This window comes from Hippocampus guttulatus, chromosome 8, assembly GCF_054856545.1.
Source record: "Hippocampus guttulatus isolate MCC_2025c chromosome 8, RoL_Hgut_1.0, whole genome shotgun sequence".
Taxonomy (NCBI): Eukaryota; Metazoa; Chordata; class Actinopteri; order Syngnathiformes; family Syngnathidae; genus Hippocampus; species Hippocampus guttulatus.
Window position 1 is genome coordinate 20,432,899 of NC_141268.1, and position 26,063 is coordinate 20,458,961.

General features: G+C 43.6%; 3 protein-coding genes across 6 annotated transcripts; 2 read left to right on the forward strand and 1 right to left on the reverse strand.

The window, feature by feature from the left end:
- The first annotated feature begins 36 nt into the window (after positions 1-36).
- Positions 37-7,016, forward strand: hgh1 (HGH1 cochaperone). Its single transcript, XM_086118204.1, has 10 exons — positions 37-297; positions 900-1,009; positions 1,114-1,252; positions 1,577-1,714; positions 2,518-2,669; positions 2,937-3,037; positions 3,820-3,918; positions 3,991-4,082; positions 4,292-4,414; positions 4,633-7,016. Exons 2-10 carry the CDS (start codon positions 900-902, stop codon positions 4,813-4,815), a joined length of 1,137 nt encoding a protein of 378 aa, XP_085974330.1. The 5' UTR covers positions 37-297; the 3' UTR covers positions 4,816-7,016.
- A 3,118-nt stretch (positions 7,017-10,134) lies between these two features.
- LOC147201764 (uncharacterized) lies at positions 10,135-11,231 on the reverse strand. The gene has a single exon (XM_086118208.1). The coding sequence runs from the start codon at positions 10,800-10,802 to the stop codon at positions 10,257-10,259; it is 546 nt and encodes a 181-aa protein (XP_085974334.1). The 5' UTR covers positions 10,803-11,231; the 3' UTR covers positions 10,135-10,256.
- Positions 11,232-12,377: 1,146 nt separating this feature from the next.
- On the forward strand, positions 12,378-25,977 carry nisch (nischarin). Of its 4 annotated transcripts, XM_086117780.1 has the most exons (27): positions 12,380-12,615; positions 13,429-13,512; positions 13,698-13,880; positions 15,091-15,139; positions 15,229-15,392; positions 15,466-15,561; positions 16,444-16,539; positions 17,030-17,182; positions 17,254-17,322; positions 17,418-17,603; positions 17,677-17,805; positions 17,882-17,995; positions 18,146-18,314; positions 18,913-19,007; positions 19,081-19,145; positions 19,252-19,793; positions 19,962-20,182; positions 20,342-20,553; positions 20,803-20,987; positions 21,116-21,176; positions 21,557-21,689; positions 22,008-22,158; positions 22,480-22,599; positions 23,138-23,299; positions 23,487-23,689; positions 23,768-23,913; positions 23,992-25,977. In XM_086117780.1, exons 1-27 carry the CDS (start codon positions 12,535-12,537, stop codon positions 24,326-24,328), a joined length of 4,206 nt encoding a protein of 1,401 aa, XP_085973906.1. In that variant the 5' UTR covers positions 12,380-12,534; the 3' UTR covers positions 24,329-25,977. The 4 variants fall into 4 exon arrangements, 3 of the variants coding, with proteins under 3 accessions (XP_085973907.1, XP_085973906.1, XP_085973905.1); XM_086117779.1 differs by having other exon boundaries at positions 19,962-20,553; XR_015101606.1 differs by lacking the exon at positions 23,992-25,977 and having other exon boundaries at positions 12,378-12,615; positions 19,962-20,553; positions 23,206-23,299.
- The last annotated feature ends 86 nt before the right edge of the window (positions 25,978-26,063 follow it).

Here is a 26,063-nt window from a genome sequence, read left to right on the forward strand (position 1 = left end):
AATCAAGTGTTGTCGTAATTAATTGCAGACGTTTTTTCCTCCGACACAATGATATAGTTGTGATTCCATGGGAGTCACGGAAAGCTTCTCAGTTTGTCCCAGTGTTTTACCGTAGAAGCTTCCGGTGCAGGTCTCGTTGCCGGATGTGTTTTGGGTAACTACGGCGGATTCTACACGTGAGAGTTTGAAAGACGCATGACATTTCGCATTTTAAATTAACAAATGAAACGCAGAATGAGACCAACTACTGTCTAGCCAGTTAAAGGATGAGACCAACTGCTGTCTATCAAGTTAAAGGTAGGTCAATGTTACGAAACTACACGTTCGACCATCGCATTTCACCGGAAAAGTGACTTTTGCCTCTTCTTGCGCGCTATACGTGAGCGCGAAGTCAACCTAGTATTAATAAAATTCACTGTACTTCTTACGAGTTATATTAATACACGTTCGTAGCTGGCACTGACAGTTAATAATTTCCGCCAAGTATGGTACAAATCATGTTTTAACTTGTAACAATGCTTCAAATTTGACTTCTATGTGTGTATACAAATAGGTGTGTCTACCCATCAAGGGTCAGATCGAATTTGTAAATAAATCATTATTAGCTGCCCACTTCTGAATAACCGTGAGTGAGCCTTTCTGCGCTCCACCCCACTGTGATGTAATAAGACGGCAAATTAATATAGTCACGCCCACACAGATTGTGAAGTGAAGTTTGTTTATCATTGCATTCCACAGCAATTCAGATGTCCTTGGGATTGCCCCCCAAAAAATCTGTTTGAAAAAAGTGGTAACTGTGTTTCAAATTTACGATTTGCAGTCCCAAATGTTAACCAAGCTTTATGATCTGTTCACTGACAATCACAAATAAATGTTTTATTTTGCATTAATGTTTGAAGATGCTGAGTGATTCTGAGGCCACCGAGCTGCTCTCCTTTCTGACACCTGCGACACGACCTGACGTCAAAGGTCACACCACCAGCTACATCCTGGGCTTGTCAGGAAACAGGTGAGCGGCATTACGGTATATGATAATCAAGCTTTCCCTGCATATAAAATGATGAGCATGAACCACAGTTGATCACACAGTGCTGTTTTTTTTTCTTTTTGCAGAGATGGCTGCCGCTTCCTCCGCACCAAACCTGACTTCATAGCCGCTCTTTTTGCACTGACGTCCGACCCCTCCATCGCCATCGCAAAGGACTGCTACCACATCCTGATCAACCTTTCGGCCGACGAGACTCTGCACCAGGTAACTGGGGGTAATCCACACTGCTGCGTCCTGCAAATATGCAGTCAGGTTCATAAGTATTGAGACATAAGATCGACACAATGCTCATCTGTTTGCCTCTTAATGGTTGTTGTGGGGTTTTTTTAAATTATTGTTATTTATTTTTTTACTCTTCTAGATGGCACTGTTGGTTTAAATTAAGGTGTTTCAGAAATGGCAAGTCTGTATACTTTAGCCCAAATTTGAACAAAGAGTGTCAGCTAGAGGAGTCAATAAATACAACAACTCGTTCCTGAAGCACGTTTGAAGCTTCATTTTCCATTACGAATGTATGTTCACGGTCAGGTGTTGGTGACAGACGTTGGTATGGTGCCCTCACTGCTCAAGAACCTCAAGGATCCGCAGTACCCGTTTTCCGACCAGATCTGCACCATCCTTTCCAACCTGACGCGCCACGAGAAGACATGCAAGACACTCTTCAAGGTACGCTGGGACCCCACTGGTCAATTTACAACTAACACCTTCAGCTTGGATGACACAAGATCTGTTATATTTGCCATGATCCGAACTGACATTCTCAAAACAAAACCTGTTCCCCACATTCAGACTAAACCAGACAAACTCTGGACTAGTCCACATTTAAAATGATCAACTAGACGTTAGACAAGACCTTTTGTTGGACTTTAGACTAGATCAGACTTAAGACTAGACTAGACCAGAACCTTAATGTCTGACCAGACTATACATTTCATACCCGAGTTTAGACTAAGCCATACCGGACGAGACTTTGGACTAAACCATACTTTAAGACTTCTGACCAGAACTTCAGACAAGGCCAGACTTAACATTTCAGGCCACACCTAACTTGATATTTGACTTTCAAATAGACCAAACCAGACAAGACTTTAGACGAAAACAGACTTTTGGCTTGATTAAACCGGACCGGACCTTAAACCAGACCACACTCTAAAATTCTGACCAGATCAGATTTATGAGACTTTAGATTAAGCCAGACTTTAAACTTGCAACCAAATGTGAGACCAGACAAGATTAGACTTTGAAGTCGATCAGTGTTTACACAAACTGGACCAGACTGTAAATTAAACTATATTGGACCACATTTATTATTATCATTTTTTTAAATGTTACATGGGAAACAATCCAGAACGTTGGGTCAAATTGAACCAAGTAGTAGATTGGTCCATTTCCGACCCAAATTGACTTATTTTGGACTGTTTTTGTCTAACGTTAGAACAGGAATGATACCCAACGTGTTTGTTTTCCAGGTGCTCCAGGAGGAGGTTGGCCTGGCTCAGCTGGTGGACATGTTGTGTATGGAGGCTTTCAACCCTCACGCCAAGCTGCATTACCTTGCTCCTCTGCTGTCCAATCTCACGCAGCTGCCAGAAGCTAGACGCTTCCTGATGGACAAAGACAGGTCTGTTGTGTTGGCAAAACACACACGCTCACACGCACACGCGCACACACACACTCCAGATTCAATGCATAGGTGGCAGAAGCACTCGCATACTTATTTAGGCATGAGTGCAGATATTTGCATTTAAAAAATACTGATTCAACATTTATGTTTAGAATCTAACACGCACTATGGTACTCATTGTAATAATTATTAATAATAATCATAATAATTGTCATTTCCAACCCTTTCAGTAGGGAAAATTTATTTGAGTTGTGTGCGTTCCAGGTGTGTGGTCCAACGTTTGTTGCCCTTCACACAGTTTCAGGTGTCAGCAGTGCGGCGTGGAGGAGTCATTGGCGTTCTGCGCAACTGCTGCTTTGACTATGGTGAGAAGCCACGGCTCCAGCATGGCAACCTTTCATAAAACTTGTTGTGAGTGATGGGAAATGGATGAATCAATTTATTATGAAGGAGTAGTTAGGTTTCGTGCTTGGTAACAGTTGGGGTCACTTTTGTTCGGGTTATGTTACATTTGAGAGTCCCAAGGTGGCAAATGTAATTGCTGGTCAAAAATCCAGATGAGCTTTCTGGGTTTTAAGAATAAGCAATACCCACTGCCCAAAACATACCAGTACAGTGCCAGTATACATGTTGTGTGTTTTCCAACAATACTTAACTGTATTTATAATTTCCTATGTATCTGTGACTAGAAAACAAAGTATGGCTAGTATCTGCCCTTATACACCCTATTTTGAATTATTTAATTTCATGGTAAGTCTCATTTAAGATTTTTTTTTCTTCCAGTGGTCAAGGTACTTTAATTTTTGCATTTAATTGTTAAATATGTATTCAGAACAATTCTTTGTAGCCATTTGCTTCATTCATGATTATTAGACCTTGTTTCCGCGCTTCAGTTATATATATTACTAAACAGGATAGAACTGTATGCGGAGCCTGAAAACCCAATACGGGGATGCAGTCTTTCCACTGCAACGTGTCGAGGGATGTGCGTTGCCCGCTCGCTTGGTCTGTGGCCAAGAGTCGAACTCTTAGTCCAACTGTTTTTGTTTTTCCCCTTCAGTCGCATTAAGCCATTTAATTTTGGGGGGAGTGAAATTCTGCTATGAAACTCGATTTTCTCAGTTGTCACATGATCACTCTTCTGCAGCAAATCATGAGTGGCTACTAAGCGATCAAGTGGACATCCTGCCCTTCCTGCTGCTTCCGTTGGCCGGTCCAGAAGAACTCAGTGAGGAGGACAATGAAGGTTCGAGCTCTGATGGGTCACATGGATGAGGATGATGATGACAAAGGTGATGGTGATGTCATGGTGGTGTAGGTCTGCCTGTGGATCTTCAGTACCTGCCGGAGGACAAGAAGAGAGAAGAGGACCCCGATATCAGGAAAATGCTCTTGGAAACACTGATGCTGGTAACAAACAAACAAACAAATGTAGCAGAGCTGGCAAAAGTACTCACATGTGATGCCTAAGCGGAAGTATATATACTTGTGTCAAAAAAAATGGTGAAAGTCGAAGTACTGATTCCACTCCTTTTACTTGAGTAAAGGTAACTTCCCACAACAGTTTTTGGCATGTTTTGGCTCATGTTCTTCTCACTCACATCGATATTGCGTTGTAGCTGACGGCAACGAAAGATGGCCGACGGACTATGAAGGACAAGAACGTGTACGTCATCATGAGGGAGTTCCACCGATGGGAGAAGGACCCCAGAGTCACCACCGCATGTGAAAAACTGGTTGAGGTATGACCAATCAAGCAATTGATTACAAGTGTAAAAGCAGCATCATAAACCAGGATCATAAACATTGTGCTCTATGTTGTGAGCCGATCTGGATTTCTCTTTGCTGATCACTTTTGCAATTAATTAGCAGCAGCTAAGGCGCAACTGCAAATGTGACATCACTCCCAGTCTGAAGCTGATGTTGGTTTCACCCAACGTGGCGGTCGTCAAATCTGCAGGTGCTGATCGGGGACGAGCCGGAACAGGGCATGGAGAACCTGCTGGAGGTCAACATTCCGGAGGACGTGCAGGAGAAGCTGAAGGAGGCCGACGTCAGAGAGCAACGGGAGCTGGAGGCCGAAGAGGAGAGGACACGAAAACAACAAGAAGAGGAGGAGCAGATGAGCATCAGTCAGGAATAATGTCGCTTACAATATACAGTATTTTCATTAAAAAAAATGTTTATTGTAGCATATAAACTGGAAACTACACACCTAACTCGACTTTATTGATGGGAGCTTCAGTCGGAGCGGAGCTAACTGAAATGCTTGACGGAAGGGGGTCGAAAATTCCACTTATAGAGGTCTGTGCAGAAGCGAGAGTTGTAGAAACACCAGAGCTCATCCAGCGCGTTTAAGGGCCCTGAAAATGGGTGACTTGACGGTGGTTCTGAGTGTCTGGAGATGGGTTCAAAAGTTGTGGTCAAAACACGTCCTTCATGTGGAAATGGGTGGGATGGGAGCAGTGCCATATGTGTACAGTAGAGGACGCACTCCCTGCATGGTTGAGGTTAGTACTGTATTGGGGTTTCGGTCAGACGGTTGTGTAATTTACGTTGTTAAATAAAATGTGATGTCATCAGATGGTGCATCTTTACAGCCACCAAGGAAATAGTTTAACAAAAAAGAAGGTTCTTGGAGGGTGACAATACGTGTGGACGCAAACGTTTTCGTTCATCCCACGGCGAGACCCCCCTCCAACATGCTGCAGCCAGGGTTTAATCAGGTTAAGCGTGCGAGGTTCAATTTGGCCAGCAGATGACGCAAAGGCTTCACCCAGTTACAGTATTGTCTGTTTTAGGGCACATTTCCGGGTTTTAAAAGTCCCTAAAGTTCCTCATATTTTCTTGCCTCCAAGCTCCCGGAAGACGTTCCACCTTAGTCGTGTGTGTGTGTGTGTTTGATCACATCGCCCAAGCCAGCGAAAGCTATGCTTTGTTGGACCTTAGGGGGGAAAAGAATAGATCTACAGTATAGGTATAAATATTCCATATTCTGGCGAGGGTCGCTTGCGTGCTGGAGCCTATACCGGCTGTCTTCGGGCAGTAAAATAGACGGGGTACACCCTGAACTGTTTTCAGCCAATCGTAGGACACACACAGACCCTGTATGGGTCACAATGTTTATAAAATGTTTGTAAATTTAAAAACCCATAACATCTTGGTTAGGAACGGTTGACAATCTATATAAAACGTTTCAAATACATAGTACAACTCACAAAAATAAGAGAAGAACTTATGTTTTATTGAGGTATTAGACTATTGATTTTAATCTGAAAATCGGGTCGTTGCCCGAACTCAAAACCTGGCGGCTAAATGATCGAGAGGGAGATAAAACTTTAACGGCGATTAAGGAGGGGAGGCGGAGCCAAATGTTAAGTATCAGTTTAATTAATATATTAAGGATTAATGGTTATGAATCAACGATCCATGCTTGATTAGACCGATTTAAACAGCGAGTTCAAACGTCATATTGCGGTTCGGTTTCCACATTCACTTCCGTGTTTGGGTCCTCATGCGCGCGCACGGCACACAAGGACGGCAAGTCCCGCGTAGGACGTTCCAGACGTGATCGTAGCGACTCTTCCGTAACCTTTTTTTTTGTCAACACGCGTTTCAGGAAGTCATGTATTTTAATGCTTTTACTGTCCGTCCTGTTGATGTCAACGTTAGTTTGCAGCCTCGTGGCGTTTTGAATGAAACGCACGTACAATGACCTAAAAAAAACATACATACGTACAAGGTTCGTGTAGTCAATAATTCCCCATGGTGTACAGTATTGCCAGGCTGCTGAGTTACTGAAGGTGGGAGCACAGAGTCAAAACAAGTGCTACTGTTTGTACGTGGACCAATAGGTTAAAACAAATAAAATAAATAAGCACATGCAGTAAAATCTCGTTAGGGTGGGACTACCTGACGGTGAGAGTTAAAAAAACTGAAGGGTGAACAAAGGTTTTGAATTAAAAAGTTGTGCGTGTGTGTGCGTGTATTTTTTTTCAATGGGATTTTATATTTTAATGAAAACGTAGGATAATTTCCATTAAAAAATTACAAATTCCAAACATTTATTTTTGAGAGTAATAAAACTTCAGCGGGAAAATAGTCTCAATTTTCCACAAAACCTAGATATTTTGTTTGAGGGGGATTTTTTTAAAATATATTTTTGTATTTTCTTCAGAAGTGCTATCGATTTTCAACGTTTTTTGTTATTGTGTTTTTTAACAAAAATGTATACTTTCAATATAATGTATTTCAGGGGGAATGTTGTAAATTGGATGAAAAATGTAATGTATTTGCGGGAACATGTTTTGTATACTTTGAGATTAAAATCTTTCAGAAAAATAATCCTATTTTCATTCTAAAAATCTTTTGTAGGGAAAAAAAGGTGGGAATTTTCATTTGTATATTTTTGAGTCATCTACATCTAGAAATACCACACTCATAATACAATAAAAGTAAATGCCTCTACTGAATTACACAATCTTCAAGTTAACACACGTACACACTCACACACGCTCACATAAAGGAGGAAAAAAAACAGGCTTCTCAATTGTATGCCACTGCTGTCAATCCATTTGTTTGTCTGCGAAAGGATTGGCTCTGTGTAGAAGGCTCCACCCCCTGAGAGGATTGCTGTACTTTTCCACTCCTTAGTGGAAAAAGTATCTCCAGTCCACTTTTCTTCCTCCTCTTCCTCCTGGCAACACACTGAGCTCCTTCTCCGATTGGTGGCTGAACAAAAACTCAAACCATATTTGCAAGTTATTTGCTTTTGTGTCATGAAGTCAACTATGAAACGATAGATAGATGGATAGATAGATAGATAGACACTGATTCTTAACTGGTGGGTTGCTAACAGCGAATAAAAATATGAAAATGAGAGAGAGTCCTCAGTGTACACTGGCCAAGACACAACATTTCAAGGGTCCAAACGTTGTGCACAACTTTAACTGGTCGTTGCAACAATATATGGCCTGGCGGCATTATCATTTGATTGTTTTGCACATTGACATTTTGCACTTTCGGACTAGATTTGACTTTCGAAAAGCATTTTGATTTTTCCAGACTATGAACTACACTAGAACATACCTTGGACTACACAAGACCATACTTTTGACCACCAAACCAGCTTTAAGAGTAGAATACACTAGCATTTAGACTAAACATGACTTTGGACTAGACCAAAGCTGAGACTCTAACGCTCTTCGGACCATATCTGACTTTAGACTAGATCAGACCTTGGACTAGATATGCTTTACACTAAACTTTAGACTCAATTTTCTTGAGTAAGTGTGTGTCATGTACAATTATTGAGTGTAGTACTGTATTTGGAGCAGTGCGACGTTGAAAATAGTTTTTTGGAAGGCCCGGGACCCTCTCAAGCGGCAGGGGTAGGAGGTGGGACCCTCTGTGAATGGGGGGGTGGGGGGTGGGAGCACCCTCACACATACACACATGATGGTCTTGTGGTGGAAACCTGAGCTGAGCCAGCAACTCCTTGACAACAACTAACTCAACCTGACTTTGACAACAAAACTACTTCAACAAGTTCCTCTGGGGGCAAAACAAAAATGAGCATTTGGTTATTCTCGTCGTACACTTTTTGAAAGATAGTAAGCATTGGTAGTTTTGTGTTAGTGAAAGTGAAATATAAGAGCACTAAACATCCCATGTAATTTGACGTGCGTGTGTATGTGTGTGAGTGAGAAAACCTGAACCAGGACCCGTGGAGCCAACAGGACCCAAATGACCAGCACAAAGAGACACATTGGAAACCCTAAGACTGTGCAAACACACACTGCAGGTTGGTGTGACACGAACACTGCAGGTTAGTGTGACACTATCTGTGGTCTTTGTGTGTGTGTGTGTGTGTGTGTGCGTGTGTATTAGCCATTCAAGTTCAAGAGGAATTTCTCTGCATTCCTGACGGTGCGTATCTACAATTTTGCACTCAAAACAAATTTACAAGTATTAATAACATAACTGAAGTCAACATTTATTATACATTGAAAAAATATGGTGTTGAATTTACTCAATTTAATTTTGTCAAATGGTTGCAAAACTAAAATGTAGATTTCATTACAGTGAGTAGTTAATTATAACAATGGACTAGAATAAAAATTAAAATTAGTATTTACAGTATGAACATCTCTGCTGACGGCCAATCCCTAAAATAAATCCTAAATAATTCAATTCAAAAACTCTAGTTTGCACTCGTCAAACAGGTTTATTTTCTCAAAATATTTTAACTTTTCCCTCTTCTGCTTGATTCATGTATTACTGCAGCCCTATTCTCCTTCATCAACACCTATGCAACTACAAGTCTGTTGCTTAAGGGATAAAATTGAAAAATTGGCCACTCAAATGAGGAAGTATGCTTCCTGGCCATGTAAAGCGCTGCAAGTGAAACATGCTGCATTGTTTTGCACGGCTCACACTGACTCAACATGGCCGTGATTGGTTTATGACACACTAAAGAGGTTTAATGCCTTCCCTGGACTGTCCCTCACTAGGTTAAGGCTTGCGATTGGGGAACAACTTTTTCGGGCTTTCTGGATGGGCAGATGGCAAAATTTACTCACGGTTTGAGCAAATTCCCAAGTAGGAGTTTTGGAATGTGACCAAAATAATCAAATTCAAACCAAAATAATCGACTTCCTGTTCAATTTAGATCTGAGGTCCTTGAGACTTTTTTGTCTGTCCTGTCGCGAAAGACATATCCACCCAATTTCTTGTCGACTGGTGAAACTGGTGTCCGGCTAATTTTTTTCCTAACTTTCCAGTGAATAGTATTGAGTGAATTTGCCCAAATTGGTTGCTTCAAACCAAAATGGTTGACTTCCTGTTCAGTTTGGCCCATGAGACTTTGTTATGTGTCCTGGCATGATTTGGCATGTCTACCCAATTTTGTGTTGGATCAATAAAAGTGGTGTCGGGGAGGGGGGGGTCTACCTACCACACATTAGATGCATCTTTAGAATTTTGTGTTTTCATGTCACTATGGTATTATGTCCTTTCAAGAAAGATGCCACACTTGGAAAAAAACAATCAACAGAGATTGACTTTTTTTTGTCTCATGATAACAGGCGGCATCCATCAGTCATGTGCAGCAAGCTTAATGCTGATTGGCCGCTTGGGCTCACTCCCACCATCCTTTGTGTGTGGGACAAAAACAGCAGTAAATCAAACATCCCTTTTTCTTTTTATTTAAATTAATTTTCTAAACTCTTATTCCCTGAGATGCCACAACCAACATCATGGCAAATCACAATATGCAGGGTTTCAGTGTTTTAAAAATATTGACAGAATAAACATGCCAGAAATGTTCATAACATATCATAACTGCACAAAATGAAGCTCCTCAACTCACCTCAGCTGCTCTGTTATTGCTTTAGCCTGAGCACCAAAAACAGTAAATCGGTAAGTTTTTCTGTGCATAGATTTCAAAAAAAAAATACCAAACTTGATTTTTTTTCAATAGAATTTATTATACTCATTGTGATTCCCTCAAGGGAAATTCAATGTACTGTACAAAAGACACTTCTTGTTGACAACTCATGATGACGTAGGCACAAACCTGCCTGTTTATGATGTCAGAAAGTCACAGAACTGTGCAAAGTCCCGCTGCATAAAGTTGTGGCTCTGCAGGAGGTCATCCTCGGACGGGAAGTACTGCATGCTGTCCTCGTGTTGGACCACCTGGTCCTGCCGCATCCCACTTGGCGGTTTCGGTTCTGGTTCTCGCTCCAGACCGTCTGGCAGGGCTCCCCTGGCGTTCTCCAGGGCACCCAGGTACGAGTCCATGTCAGTGAGCTCCGATTCGCTATCGGAGCAGCTTCCCCCGGTGTCGCTGCCCATGGAATCGGAGCGCATATGCATCATCTGGTACTTCTCGTGCATGAGGAACTGGTTGGTGTTCTTGGGGGCACGCATGCCCCGAGCTCGATTACCTTGGACATTGATGGGCCGGAGGCGCAGCAAAGTCGTGCTGCTGGTGGGCCTCTGGAGTCTTCCGTGAGGATGAGGATGCTTGCGTCCTCTCAAATAGCCACCAGCCGCCTTGCGCTTCTCGCTGCGGGCCTGCACGCCACCCCGCCGGGCTTCTCGCCCGCACATCTCCTTTGAGAGCATCTTCCTTTAGAGTGAAGCTGCTTCCTTTGTTCACATCCTCAACAAAGAGGACTTTTGAGTGTCTTGCCGTCGCCCCCCGACCGGTCTACCTTTTGACAATTTTATGGCTTTTCTTCTTCTTGACGTCTGGCTTGGGCCGACGCATAGCCCGCTCGTCGTTGCCTCGTTTGCCCGCTTGCCCGCGAGCCTTCTCTGGCTGCGCGTCACGCCCTCCTCGGCCCTCGCGACGCTTGTCTTTTTCACCTCAGAGGAATTGCACGCAGCGTTGCCTGGCGAGTTTTTAAAGCGAGTTATTAAGTGCAGTTTTAATTTTGTCGAGGTTGTTTGTTTTTCCTGTGCGATTTTCTTTTTTCCCCCTTCAAGATTTGGGCTACGTGTTGTAACACTTAAATCTTCCTTAAGCATTCAGCTGAACTGTGGCTCTGACCCAGTGAAGAGGACACTTAAAGGGGTAGAACTATCCAGTAGGGTATTCCAAATGGGGGGGGATAGCCAGTCTACCTCCTATCCTGCCTTCTTTTTAATCCCGACTTCTACCTTCGCTTCATATATGTAGCAACGTTACGCAACATCTACGTCGTACTATAAAGTATTACCACGTATGTACACGTTTTCCCACGTGTTGGCGTTTATGGTGGTGAACGTGTTGCCTCCTAAACCCCCCCCCCCCCCATTTGCGCAAATGGTTCAATCCACTTCTGCCCGCAGATGAAACTTGATCCAATTCTGTTTTCTTTTGAGCCTCGCCCCCTTCGATGATTGACACTAGCAGCAGAGTCACTCGACACAACATTCGGCACACTAGTGTTCCCCAACAACTTTTTTTGGAAACAAAGTATGTTTAATGTGTTTCAGGAGTCTTAAAGCTTAAACTAAAATTAAATCATCTTTTTCGGGGCAAAGCAAGTAAATTTCTCACTTTCAACAGAAATTATAAAACGTTATCCAACTTCCTCTCCATAGGACCTTATAATAGTATACATTTTAAAGGACCAATCTGGCACATCATAACAGGACATTACAATCAAACATATATACTCTACATGATTATGTCATAAGAAGGAACGTCATTAAACGTCGCACAAGCTTGGATTTTCGTTCAGGAAAACTTTGAAAATCAAATATCAAAGGTGTCGAGTGACCCCATGTGGCTCAGATGCGTACTACATATTTGAATAAAACCTGTTAAATTGTTCTTTCATACACGGTATACATACTGAGTAGTCCAAAGGTGGATACAGTATACGCATTTTATTTATTGCATCTGCATTTATTAACATTTATTAAACAGATGGAGATGAATGTGACGTTGTCGTGTCCTTTCGTCCTTCCTTCATTCTTCTTACCCTCCAATTCTTCCTTTCATTGACATGATAAAACTCCACTAGTTAACTTCTAGTACTCCAGTAGTAGTACTCGTAGCTCATAGATATTAACTACTAAAGTACAGTACATGGATCTTACGTCAGGATAGCGAATAAATATAAAAATGTTTTCCATAGAAGCCGCCTAGCTTGAGAAAAAAACTGCAATACAAGATGTTACCTGAAGAGGGGAGAGTTGCGTCATATTTGGGTCCAAGCCATCACAATCGAGGAAAAGTCAGCTGCTTGGCGTGACAACAAATTAAATGGCAGCAGACGGCGAGCGAAGAAACTCAAGTTACGTCGCAAAAAACTCGATTCAAATGACACTGTTTAGCCTTTGACAGACCGCAATTCTTGCCTCGACCATGGAACCCGTCCCGTTCACAGAGGAGTTGTCAGAAAGGAAAGTGTGTGTTGTTGGCTCTGAATTGGTGGAAAACTACACGGTAAGATTGGCTTCCGCCTTTTACCTTTAGCTTGTGGTTAAAAAAAGCGTCGTCCGTCGGCGAGAAATTGTCGATAAAACAGGTCGTTTTTGAATCGTCGACATGTTAGAATTACTGTGTCCTTGCGTTTCGTTTTCACCTGACCGTCGTTTTGAGTCTACAAGACGGACTGGACTGCGCGAGCGAAGTGCTAAATAGCAAGCTGTCTGAATCCGAATCATCTTTGGTCAAGTACTGTATACTAAAACACAAGGAATTTATCGCTGGAAGTCGGTTTCACTGAAAGTATTATAACGCCCCCCCCCCCCCCAAAAAAAACAATGTATGTTTTATGACACGCAGTAATAAAAAAATCATTTAGGACGTTCATATGCACGAATTGGACGGGACGAAAATTCGAAAGGGAACAGAAATCATGGTTACAATGGTTCCGTCTAACAAATAGGCATTGTTAAAATAATACATACATCGTACATTATGTTTGATAAATGATTAGTTGTCGATTAATTGTTGGGACGTCTACACGCAATACGTTGGTAAACAAGGCACGTAATGCACAGACTGGCTAAAAAGAACTTAACTCTCGGTCGCCGACGCACCGGCCAGACCGTGCGATTTCAGGCCAGACAAATTAAAAGTCGCAGATATTCTAATGTAGCATGTGAGGGTGGCTACCGTACAAAGACAACAATAATACCTATACCTCATATGCATATTTGGTTTTGGTATTCTTTCATAATTGGTAAAGTAGACAATGCTTAAGGTATTCGATAGCCGCAGCCTAAAGACAAAGTGAGTTGTTTGCCCTTTCAGGTCTATATCATCGAAGTGTTGGATGGAGAGCACAAGTGGACAGTGAAGCATCGCTACAGTGACTTTCACGACCTCCATGAGAAGGTAAACATGAAACAGACCTCCCCAATATTTTTGTCACAATAGAAAAATTAGGACTGTGTGACTTGATGTCTTAAGATGGAGTCGGTTAGTCTGCTTGTGAACATGTGGATACACATCGTGACCTACAGCAGCGAGTGTTCTCATGTTGGCAATTGCATGTTTTGACTGCGTTTTCGTCTTTCCAGTTGGCGGCTGAGAACAAAGTGGACCGGCATTTGCTCCCGCCCAAGAAGATGCTGGGCAAGAACTCCAAGAGCCTGGTAGAGCGTCGGCAGAAGGAGCTGGAGGTCTACCTGCAGGCGCTGCGCCGACAGTTCCCGGGAGCTACGCCCACTCCCCTCTCCACCTTCCTTCACTTCAACCTTTATGTGAGTTTAGACATCCCACGTTTATTTGATGCTCCCAGTTGAAGTTTACTGGGAAACTGACACGGGAAACAAAAAAAGAATGAAATATTGTGTATTTAAACACCATCTTGTTCTAACAAGCCATATACAGTGAGCCCCACTAGTCGTGGGTCCACAATAATCTGCATAGAATTGGTGCCTATTACAAATACTTTTTGGAAAAAATTGACGGGGTCAAAAAATGTTTTTCTTAACCCCCCAAATTCTTGAATAAGTGGGGATATACCACCAATAAATCTTCTTCCCACCTCCCCCCCTCAAAAAAGTGTTATTTTTTTAATCTGTCTGCCAATTTTAATCATTTATCAAAATAGTTGATTAATTTGATAATGGATTAGTTGTTGATTATTTAAACACGGAGCAGCATGTATATGTGTAGACAAAATGTGCATATATTATCTCTCCTCTGAGGTATAGCTTCAAAAGAGACTCAATTTCCATCTCACTTATACCGATCTAAGGTTCTGACAATTCCATATTCTAGCATGTAGTAGATCTTGCCAACATGCCTTTGAGCAGTGTCTAATCTGAACCAGTAATGATGTCATGAGTTTATCCCATGACCGCGCAAGTGTAACAGTAGGCCGCTTGTTCCACCGTCGCCAAAAACATCGCCATGTGAGCCATGCTTATCAACATGTGAACATCACCATAGGCGTATCCAACTCGAAGGGGAGACGTGGATCATTTTTAAAGTTTTCTTGACTCCTGTCATGTTTCTGACTTTCTTTCTCTTGCCACTTTCTGACGTGTTGTGTTAAACGGATTTAACAGATGGCAAGGCGTATTCTGCAATTCAAGCTATTATTAACCACTCAAGGTGATACATCTTTCTGTGTGCTCGGCAACACTCTTACAAGTTGGGGCAACATCTGCATTATTACATCATGTTGAAAATCAGGCCTTCAAAATAAAAGCATTCCAAACAAAAAATTCAAAGTACTTTGTGCTCATTTATTGTGTGTGACTGTGAAATAAATGACTGGCTGAGTGGAACATATCTTGGGGGGGGGGTGCATTTATAAAAACTGGGAGAAAAGAGACACACACAAAAAAGAAGAATCATTTGAAAACTCGGGCATATGAGAACCGAGGTTCCGGTATACTTTTTAATGTACTTGAATAGATTTTTAGAGATTTACAACATTATTCATTGTTTTTCCTCTTTCAGGAGATCAACGGCATCACGGCTGCATTAGCCGAGGAGTTGTTTCATAAAGGTTTTCTTCCTGCCTTTCTACTTTTTCATTTTTGTGATTAATTTGTCATGAAAACATCAAAACGAAAGCCAAATGGTGTTTGTTGGTAGGTGAAGAGTTGCTGGCTGCCGGCGAGGTGTTCTCTCTGCGCCCCCTGCAGCTGCACGCCGTCTCCCAGCAGCTGCGTCTGGCCAAGCCCACGTGCTACAACGGCGACGCCAAGACTGACCTGGGTCACATTTTGGACTTCACCTGCAGGCTGCGCTACCTCAAGGTCGGCCGCAAGCGCCACACCACTCCACTTTGCTCATGTTTTGGTTTTTGAATTGTCACCAATCACCCTTCAGGTCTGTGGCACCAGAGGTCCAGTAGGAAGCAGTAACATCCTGGAGATGAATTTGCCTTTTGATTTGTCTTTTTTCAAGTCCCTGCTTCAGATTGAGGTAATTGCATTTACATTTTCACACAAACATTTATATTATGTTTTTTTTTCACAAATTAAAACAATTCCCAGCTCACATAACATGCCTAAAATATATTAATACCCCGTAGATCTTGTATATTTTTCACACAAACATATTTGGCATTTATTTCACAATTTAGAACAATTCCAAGCTGATTTATCATACCTATGAAATGTCAAGCTGATTTATCATACCTGTGTAATGTTTTTTTTAAATTGAATTTTATTTTTTATTTTTTATTTTTTTTGTACCCCAAGGGTCAGGAATGATTCCGTAATTCACACACTTATTGGGTTTTGTTGTGGTAATTGTTCTGTTTAGAGAGGTAGGCACTTCCTATCTCATTTAAATAAGTCACGGTTCACTCCGCCTCACACACTGCTGAGCCACATGTGGCCTTTGTTACCATGACAACTGGGGGCAAAACAAATGGCTTTGGGTGCACGTGGAAGAGTAAGAGTAAAAGCATAACATTTTCACTGCTGGAGCCTGCACTTCACTCAATATTAAGTAGGGTGCAGATCTGTTCCCGTGCCTTATACCGCGGCTGCGCCAACACAAATAGATGCCGACCTAGCACCTTGTCATCAAGATTGCTTCCCTCTTATCAAAAGATAATCTGGGCATCCAAGAAACCTCAATGCAATTTTGCTTACCTTTTGTCTTTGACATGATGGTGTTTGACACATTGTAGATAGGCAGGGAAACCTGACGTGGTGGTTGCTTGGAATGCAAATTAGTAGATTAATTATGTAAAATAATAATTGTGTTGTCATAATTGGGTGACAAATGTTTAATAAGCCTTGGCAGTGATTTGAAAATGTGGCTAGAAATGTAAGGTTTGTCTCTTCTTTTATTCAGATCAGCGAGTGCACAGCACAGCAAATTGGAGGTTTGTCGTCTCTGAGGGCCAGCCTGGTCACTCTGAATATCCACCACTCCACCGACAACATGATGGTACGCTTTAGATAAGGACTCGGCAAACCTCTGCTCAACAGCCACCTTCGATTTTTCAAATGGACAGATGGGCTTGTCGTTTACAGAAGACATAAAAAATTGTTAATCCTAATAATACTCATTCTCTTATTTTTTTTAATGTTTTGTCATTCTTTTCAGTTAAGAAGTTACTTAATACAATATATTTTTTAATTGTTTATATAAAGTAGTTGATTTTACTACTGGATTTTAATTTTATTATTTACCCTAAGTAAATGATTCAATCTGAAATGAATAAGTAAAATTTTGTTTTAAAATAAAAAGATTCCAATGCAATTATTTATTGATGTAAATAAAAACAAAGGTAATAAATGCATTTTAATCAACGAATATTGCAATGGAAAAAAAGAACACTAAATGAGTGCAACAAATCCTCAAGTTTAGCGGCATTTCATATGATCCGAAATTCATACTGCATGTTATGTGCTAATACACTGACTGACCCCACCAGCTTGTCCTCGTGCCCGAAGCCAGCGAATTCCCTCAGTGGGAGGCCGAGGGCTCGGACCGCGGCTGTCCCGTGACTGCCGTGGTGCCACGCTGGCGAAACCTGACCACGCTGGACATGAGCCACAATACCATCGGCGCCATCGACGGTTCAGTGGTGAGACACAGCCGCCGTCTCCGCGTGGCTTTTCCTTCCTCTGATATTCTTCAATGTGTCACCGCATGTAGAAACTGATCCGTGAGGTGGAGTTTCTCGATCTGAGCCACAACCAGCTTTCCTCGGTGGAAAACCTTCAGGTATGGATCAGCTCATTACCGTTGAATGCCGAGATAGAGAATGCCTAACAGTTGAGTGCAACTGACTCGTTCCACGCCCCGTATGTCTCTTGCAGCACCTATACAATCTGGTCCACGTGGATTTGTCATACAACAAGTTGTCCATCCTGGAGGCGGCTCACACGCGGCTGGGAAACATCAAGACGCTCAGCCTAGCCGGCAATCAGCTGAAGCGGCTCACGGGCCTCAGCAAGCTCTACTCCCTGGTCCACCTGGATCTCAGCCACAACCAGCTTGCCCAAGTAAGCGTTCATATTTAGAACAACTGCCCACGTCAGTTTTCTTTGCCAAGAAGTGGTATTTGTGCATTTGCAGTTGGAAGAAATCAGGAACATTGGCTCGCTGCCGTGCTTGGAGAAGCTCAACCTCTCCTCCAACCCAATTTGCATCATCCCCGACTACAGAACCAAAGTACTGGCACAATTTGGAGACCGAGCAGCAGAAGTAATGCGATCGTTACCGCAATGTTGTGTGTGTGTGTGAGTGTGTGCGTTGAATCACTCCTGCCTCTGTGTGTCAGGTGTGTCTGGATGGTCAAGTGACCACAGAGAAGGAGTTGGACACGGTGGAAGTGTTGAAAGCCATTCAGAAAGCCAAAGAAGTCAAAGACCGCATGAGCAGCAGCGACAAGAAGGTAACGTTTGTTGTACAGGAATCAAAAGAAATCGAATAATCATCCAGATCCGTGATTCCCGACCATTGTGCTGAGATGTCTGCGTTTCCGGTTGATGATTTGGATGGTGGCTGCTCCCTGAAGGCTTCCTCCTCTCTGTCCTCTCGTCAGATCAGTGAGGAGACCAAGGTGTCTGCTGTTGCACCTCCTTGCCTCTCTCTTCCTCCCTCCTCTACCTCTTCTTCCTCTTGCTACACCTCCGTTGTCACCCCTCATTCTTTCGCCTCTTCCGTGGCCTCCTCTGCTTGTCAGGCCCAGCAGGCTTCCTGCACCAGCCAAGGTAACCATGTGTGTGTCAGGCTGTGCACGCCTGCGGGATGGTGTCGTCTACTTGTAATTGCTTTCTTTCCTGGTTGTTACGATCCATCCATCTATTATCCAAGCCGCTTATCCTCACGAGGGCCGCGGGCGACACAAAAAGTGTCAGGAAGCCAGATGCAAAAAGACACAAGAAGTCTGCCATTTTGATTGAAAGTGGAATTTTTTGTTGTTATTTTTAGGGTTCCTTTCGAAAACATCATGCAAGATTTTCCTCACACTGTATCCTTATATCACATTAATGAATTCAAATTAATATTCATCCCCTAGAGCCGGTTAAATAAAATTTGGTAAACATATTCATCAAGAATAGACCCACAAAAAAAGTCTAAAAACATAGAGGGAGTCTACATTTTCTGCACCAAGTAGGATTTTTATAGCCCATTTTTTTGTGAAAATGTGACTCCCCCTAGAGATTTTGTTCGATTGCTACTGAATTTCGGTAAATTGCGGAAGATTCAACTTTGAGTCATGCATACCTGTAGTAAAGCTCCTCCCTGAATGACTTCTTCACAACAAAAGTAACTCAAGTCTACTGATGTTGTGTGTCCTGTTTGAAGAAATGACCAGCCGAGAAGAAGCTGCTGTTCCACCTATCATCTTCCCTCCCGCACCTTCCTCCAGTGGCCGCCTTTCTCCTGCTGACAACACCCTGGTCAGATATCCTACTTGTTGCTATGACAACCATCTGGTTGTTTGGTTATTATTGTTTGAATGTTTGTGTGCAGGTTCAAGACCCCACCATCTGTCTGTCTGAACGTCTACACAACAACTCTGCGAACACAACTCCTTGGTCAGCAGCTAAATCCGATCAAGCCCCCCCCCCCCTTTTCTTAGGAAAGCAAATCATCATTTGCTTTTCTTAGGAAAGCAAATCATCATTTGCTTTCCTCTTGCAGTTGCCCGTGCTCCTGCTCCTCATCCTCCTGTAGCCTGCCTGAAGTTACCTGCTCCAGCTGCAGCGCCTCCTGGTGTCCTCTGATCTCCTCTCACCTCCTCTCCCTTACCTTCGCCGACCAGCTCTTCACAGGCCTGCTCTCCAAGCGCCTCCACGCCGCCCTGAAGGAGCAAGATGAGAAGAAGGAAGCTGAGAAAGAGGAGGAGGAAGTGTGCCCATCCAGAGAGGTTTCATCCCATGTGGAGGCCACGCAAGTGGACTGTCCGCTCTCTGGGGACGGTTACTTTGAGATGGGATTGGATGATTCTGTTCAGGACTCGTCTCTCCCTCCTCTTCCCACTGGGCTCAGTGTTCCTCCCTCGGACCCGTGTGATGACAAGCAGCAGGAAGAGAATATCAACAATGTGATTTGGTGCTACTGTCTTAAGGTGGAAAAGGAGGAGAAAGAGGTGGAGCCGAGCGTTATGTGCGTGGTGTTGACGCACAATCTTTTATGCTTGCTGCGCTTATCACGTGATGGCAAGGGGACTAATCTGGATGCAGGTAAATAAAGGAATGTTACCAGAGCGAGTTTCCCCTCTTATGTGATGTTAGCACCATGATAACTTTGGTGTTTTTAGTTAACGGATTGAGGCTCCTCTGGTATGGGCCAATAACTTTGGTCACCATAGTTGAACCCTCCCCTGCACCCTTTTGTTTGTGTCTTTCCAGTCAAAGACCAGAGTCCATCCACAGAGGCTGTTGTGTCCAGTCTTGAGGTGGCCCTTCTGCTGCCTTTCTCACACCTGCTGCTCTTCTTGCACACTGAGCTTCCAGCCTCTTGTCTAGCCTTCGGGCTGCAGAACGGCACCGCTTGCTATTACCTCTTCTCCGAGGCCCAGGAGCTCAAGAGAACCACAACCGAGCTGAAAAGACTGACGCAGGTTACAGAGGTAGCAGAGTCTCCTCAGATCCTCCCCCACTCCCTCCTGAACACCTGGGAAAAGGAGGAGAGTCAGGAAGTTCAGAGAGGCTACTTAAGCCTCCTCCTGCCCTCCTCTTCCTCTTCCACCTCACACCAACTCCTGTCGGATGTTTTCCCCAACATGAAGGCGCTCCCATCTCTCCTATTTCTCACCCACCGACACCTCTGGGTGCTGAAGATGGATGTCCTAAAGATTGCAGAGAGAGAGAGAAGCACCACCGGCTTTCATCGGGACTCGTGCAGGCTGGTCCGCGTACCCCTCGGCTCGGTGGTGCTTCACCCCAACCAGAGAGCTGCTCAGGCTGGGAAGTCATGCCGGCACCCTAAACACCACCGCAGGTAAAAAGGGATTTGTAATTGCGTCTCGATGCAATGAAATGGTGATGGAGCACTTAAAACTGTTTGGATCATAAAGCATCAACACCCGACATTTACAGTAGCATGTCCGCAGTCATGTACCCATGGTGCATAAATGACTGCACCCAGTAGTTAAATTATTCAACACGGACAAACCATCTTCACACGATGCTCATTAATAGTCGTAGCTGGCAACTATTATTGTGTTTGAACCGGCGGTGTTGTGTCCAGATCGAGCCACACGGCCGAGCTACTGCTGGCTGGCGGAGGCCTGCTGCTGCTTTTCCCGCTGGCCCAGGACAACAGCTCCTTCTTGGCGGAGCTGAGCCAGCGGAGAGTGGCTCTGGAGGGACTGAAGATGGTGGCGCTGCCTGTCCCTTGCAGATGCTGGCCGCACCAAGAGGAAGCCACACAGGGTGAGGGCGACCTTTCCGTTAGATTAAGAACAATAATTGTGACTATTTCTCTCAATCTAATTATAGGCTAGATGACATAAATGTACCCAACCCTTGCTTTTAGAATGACACCTAGTTTGCTTGCTCAGGTCACAATAGGAATCCTGTTGACCAGTGCTGTTGTAGCAGAAGAGCGCACAGCAACAGCAGGTAAGCAGGTCCATCCGCGTCTGCTTCATTTACTCTTATAGTGGTGCCTTCATTTTTGAGTGACACAATTTCCAGCTACAAGCTCTCACTAAGTGGATTTTATCATTATATTATTGGACGGGATAATCAGACACAAAACTACAAGAACACACTCAAAAGGAGCAGGGAGTGGTAAATCACTCAGACTGCCAAAGTCCCTCAGTTGGCCACACCCCTCAATGGCACACAGCAACATGAGTACGACAGTGTGTGTGAGAGAGAGCCGACTTGGCGTCATAAAACCAGTTTATTTCTTTCTATTCTACAATGCAGTGCTCTATTTTTTTTAAGAGCCCGCATCTCCTACACGGTCCTCCTATCTCATCAGTCTCTTCTTGCAGCTCCTCTCGTCTCCGACTGGAAGAGAACCAGCTATCCTCTCACCTTACCCCGGGTCTCTCCCCGGGGCTGAAGCTTCTGGCTGCGCTTGATGGGGAACTGCTGCTGACGTACTTCCACCGACATATATCACTGGTAAGGGCGCTCACTTTGGAAATGATCCATCTGGACTCAGACACCAACTTTTTCTGCCAAGGGAGAGTTATGTTGAGCCTGCGTTGCTAACGTAAGAAGAGAGACCTTTGCTGCAACTATAAACATAATTGCAGTGCATAATTAAAAAAAAAAAAAAAATTGAATCATCTGTAAGCCATTTATTTTTCAGCGCAATTCTCTCAAAGTTTGACATGATATGAAACTATTTCAGGATTCTGGTATATTTATAGTTAACTTTGCCAATTATGAGTTGCAATGTACATCAAGGAAGATGACTCAAGTGTTTAATTTTTAAAGTCCGAGGAGGCCGAGGTGCGGCAAGTCTTGTGGCTATCTGCCGTTCTCTACGCTGCACCCGAGGCAGAATTGGCCTGCTGCCTTTTTCTCTCTACCGAGAGCGTCTACCTCCTTTTGGAAGACTCTGCTGCCACTCGCCACTGCCACGCAGGTAATAATGTGCCTCAACATCAACATCCGTATAAGACACAATAAAAGCACCTCATTCATTTTAGAAGCAGTAATTCTCAAACAATATGGTTCATCAAGTGTGCTGCGGGAAGTGATTCATTTAATTGGACGACTGAAATAAATTAAGTTTTCCACAATTTTCCAATTGAGATGCACCTGTATAGTACGGTGTAAAACCGTCAAAAGGATGACTTCAAAATAGTCAGATTTGAAGTCAGAAGAATCCTCCCCAAGCTTTGATTGGGAAAGTCCTCTGACTGCCATCGTTATGACTATCTTGTATATCTTTCTCCTCTGTCAGAAATGGACATGAGCACTTCTCCAGACCCAAACGTGTGCCTTTGCTGCTGCCTCACTATCCGACTCGTCGACCTGCTCTCTGTCAATGTGGGATTGTTCGATCAGTACTTCAGGCTTGTAGGTCAGTCTTTGGCGTCCTGGTAAATGCGCTGCGGGTCTGATGTACTTGGATCCTAAAAAGCTGGCGGTACCAGGTGTAAAAGCGGTGTGACAGTCATGTTTAAAAGAGGATTCTGCACTTTAGTGTTGTGATCATTTTTGTTCCTGGCATTTCAAAAATGTTCATTCCAGTGGAAAAGACGCATTCGCCACTCTCATTTTGCCTGTACCTCCTCTTCACAAAATCAGCCCCCACAATTCGTCAAGAGATTTCTTAAATAAAATAAAACAACTCTACTAAATAGATCTCTTTGTATGTACTCCTAGTGTTTTAAATGTTCAAAACTACTGTCATGGCTCTTTTGCCCATTTGGCAGACACAATGCCCGGTGCATCCAAGTCGCCGATCAGCTTTCTCATCTCTTTGAATGAGCAATCGAGTTTGTTTTTGCAAACCTTTAGTAAAACAGGCTCTGAGTGACCCATGTCTTGCAAAACATTTGCTGCATTTTACCTGCTCATCTCTCCCCCCCCCCCCCCCCCCCCTTTTGGCTCTGCAGGCCGCTCGGCCGAGCACATTGTTTGCTGCCTGAGTAGGGACAGTTATAGCACAGGGCTGTTTCTGCAGGAGCTGATGTCTGTGCTCAGTCTGCAGCAGAAGCCTACAGCTCCGGAGCCCTCGGAGCAGGACTTCTACTCGCAGTTTACCAACTCCAGCTCAAGTAACACTCAGTTCAAATTCAAGCAGATGTGATGCTAATTGTCAGTGACGTATCCCCTGAACATTGAATTTTATGTGATACATCGTAAACAAAGAGAGAAATTTCTCGTAAAATGCTACTGTATGTCTTAAATGTTTAATTCATTTCTGATTGCACTAAGTTATTACAAGATTTGTGCCCCTGACAGGCAAAATGCACAACTACGAGCTTGTCCACAGCAGCAGGGTGAAGTTCATCTACCCCAGCGAGGAGGAGATGGGCGACCTCACCTTCATTGTGGCTGAGAGGAAGACCCCCGCCAGTGCGACGCCCACTTCTTCCTCGTCTTTGTCATCCTCGTCCTTGTCCTCGCGTTCCTTCAACGTGCTGCTGTACCTGCTGGTGTTTCAGGTGTTTACTCTTTTGGGGGATGCTGTGATTTTAGAGCTTTGTAGAAATGAAGTCTCAAGCGGATTTTCTTACTCCTAGGTTCAGCTGGAGAACAACCAGACCTCCAACAGATCTCCCGTCCTCCAGCCCCGGACGCTGATTCTGACCAGCACAGACATCTTCCTGTTGGACGAAGACTACGTCAGCTATCCGCTTCCAGACTTCGCCAAGGAGCCGCCGTCCAGGTGAGGTTCCTGTTCGCTGCCCAATTGCCCTTCTCCTTTCTTGTAATTGATTGTCAATCGGCCACCCCTCTCCCGTAGGGAACGTTACCAGCTGCGGGAAGCCCGGCGGATCCGCGACTTGGACCGGGTTCTGCTCGGCTACCAGACGTACCCTCAGGCCCTGACGCTGGTATTCGATGACCTGCCGGGCCCAGGCTTGCTGTGCCACCTCACCATGGACCACTTTGGGGTGGAGGGCGAGGAGCGTCTCCCGCCTCCGCCTCCCCCTCCCTCTCCGTGCGGGGGTGCAGAGGGTGAGGTGCAATGGTGCGTCTTTGTGCCGGGAGCCGACACCCGTGAGAGACTCATCTCCCTGCTGGCTCGCCAGTGGGAGGCGCTGTGCAGCCGAGAGCTTCCGGTGGAGCTCACCGGCTGATTGGAGTACAGAGAAAAGACCGCTAAATGATTCAGTCGCTGCGGATTGTCCAGAGACGCACCTCTCGTTTGTCCCAACCTAATGGAGATGAAAGGAGGGCAGCCATTTTGGACAATGGTGATGAAGCAAGAAAATTACAGATACAAAGACAAAAGAAGACTGGCCGTTTTGGCGCATGACATTTTGTCCCCACTGCTGAAAGATGACAAGGCAAAATGAGGGCGGCCATTTTGGATCATGGAGAACACGCGGAAAAAGGAGTGACGGACAATTTGACTTATGAAGTTTTTGTGTGGGCCATTGTAGCTCTCAATGTTTTGTCTCGTTTTAATGGAGGTGACGCGGCAAAACTGAAGGGGCCATTTTGACTCGCATAGATGAAGAAGCAAATGTCGGGTGGCCATTTTGACGGTGTACCACTGCTAATCAAAATGAGAGGCAAACAATACAAGAGTGGCTCGTTTGACTTTTGGGTTTTGGTTTGCGTGATAATTTATCCCAGCCAAGTTTCACTCTCAAAAAAATATTGTCCCGCCCATAGGAGTTGCAAACCAAGAGCGGCCATTTTCTCTTAGGGCAGTTTCAAAGAATTTTTACGCTTTTCATGAATGTTTTGAATGAACGATCAAAACTTGCACTGCAAAAACACACTGCCGGGTTTGTAAAATCTTAGTTTTGCATCGGGTAACACATGTGTGCATGATTAAGAGTTGCACCGTGTGATTTCGACCTTTTTCTTTTGTCATGCACTTTCTTTTTGCTGCCTTTCACTTGCTGCTTTGTCTTTCAGTGAGAGGGAAGGAGAGAGTTCTAGAAGGGAAATGTTGCACAAGTCATCAGTGGACACTGCAAGAGGGAGAAAAAAGTGCACTGTCACTTTTACGAACTTGCTTCCTCCTTTCATACTATTCGGTGAGTGAAGGAATCCCAGACATGCACAATTTAGTGTGCCAAGATACACTTTTCACAATATCTCAAACTTTTTCTGAGTAGTGTAGTGTCAGGCAGATGGACTCTTTCGACAGGGGGCGCCATCGACATTACTTGATTTTAAAAGCTCATCTTCATTTGTATGGAATGCTGTCGTTCGGACAAAAAAAATGTAGTTTTTCATATTCACCAACTTTTAACCCCCCCAAAAATTATGCTGTGGAATGTTTACATTTACAACCACTATATGCATAAAAACATAGAAACTCGCACCAAGCATTTCAATTCTTTGCACGTTCCGAGATTTGCTGAACAAAGTAAAGAAGCTTTTTATTGGTGTAATTGATACAGCTACTGGTCAGATTATTAGGTACTCTGACACATTCGTGAGTTATATACAAAAAATATGAAAATCTGCCTTTACAAAAATATGGCTTTTTTTTAATCATTACTATAAGGTAGCTTTTTTTTTTATTATTTATATTGGATCGCCTGAGACTGTGCACCTTATGAAATGTCCAGTGGGTGTAACTGTTAATGATCTGGATTATTATATCTTTTTTTTCAGCCGTATTTACAATATGAATATGTATTGTGTATTATGATCATTTAGCATTATTTTAAATATATATTTGTTCTGCTTTATTATGTATGTTTTTTTTATATTTTTATATTTTACATTTAACCAGTTGGTCAAAGTAAAAATCATCCAAACCTCATGGTGATTGTCATCATCTATATAGTTCTTAAAGGACACAAAATTATCAATATGAAATGGGTGGTCACACTGTCATATTTTTTCCAG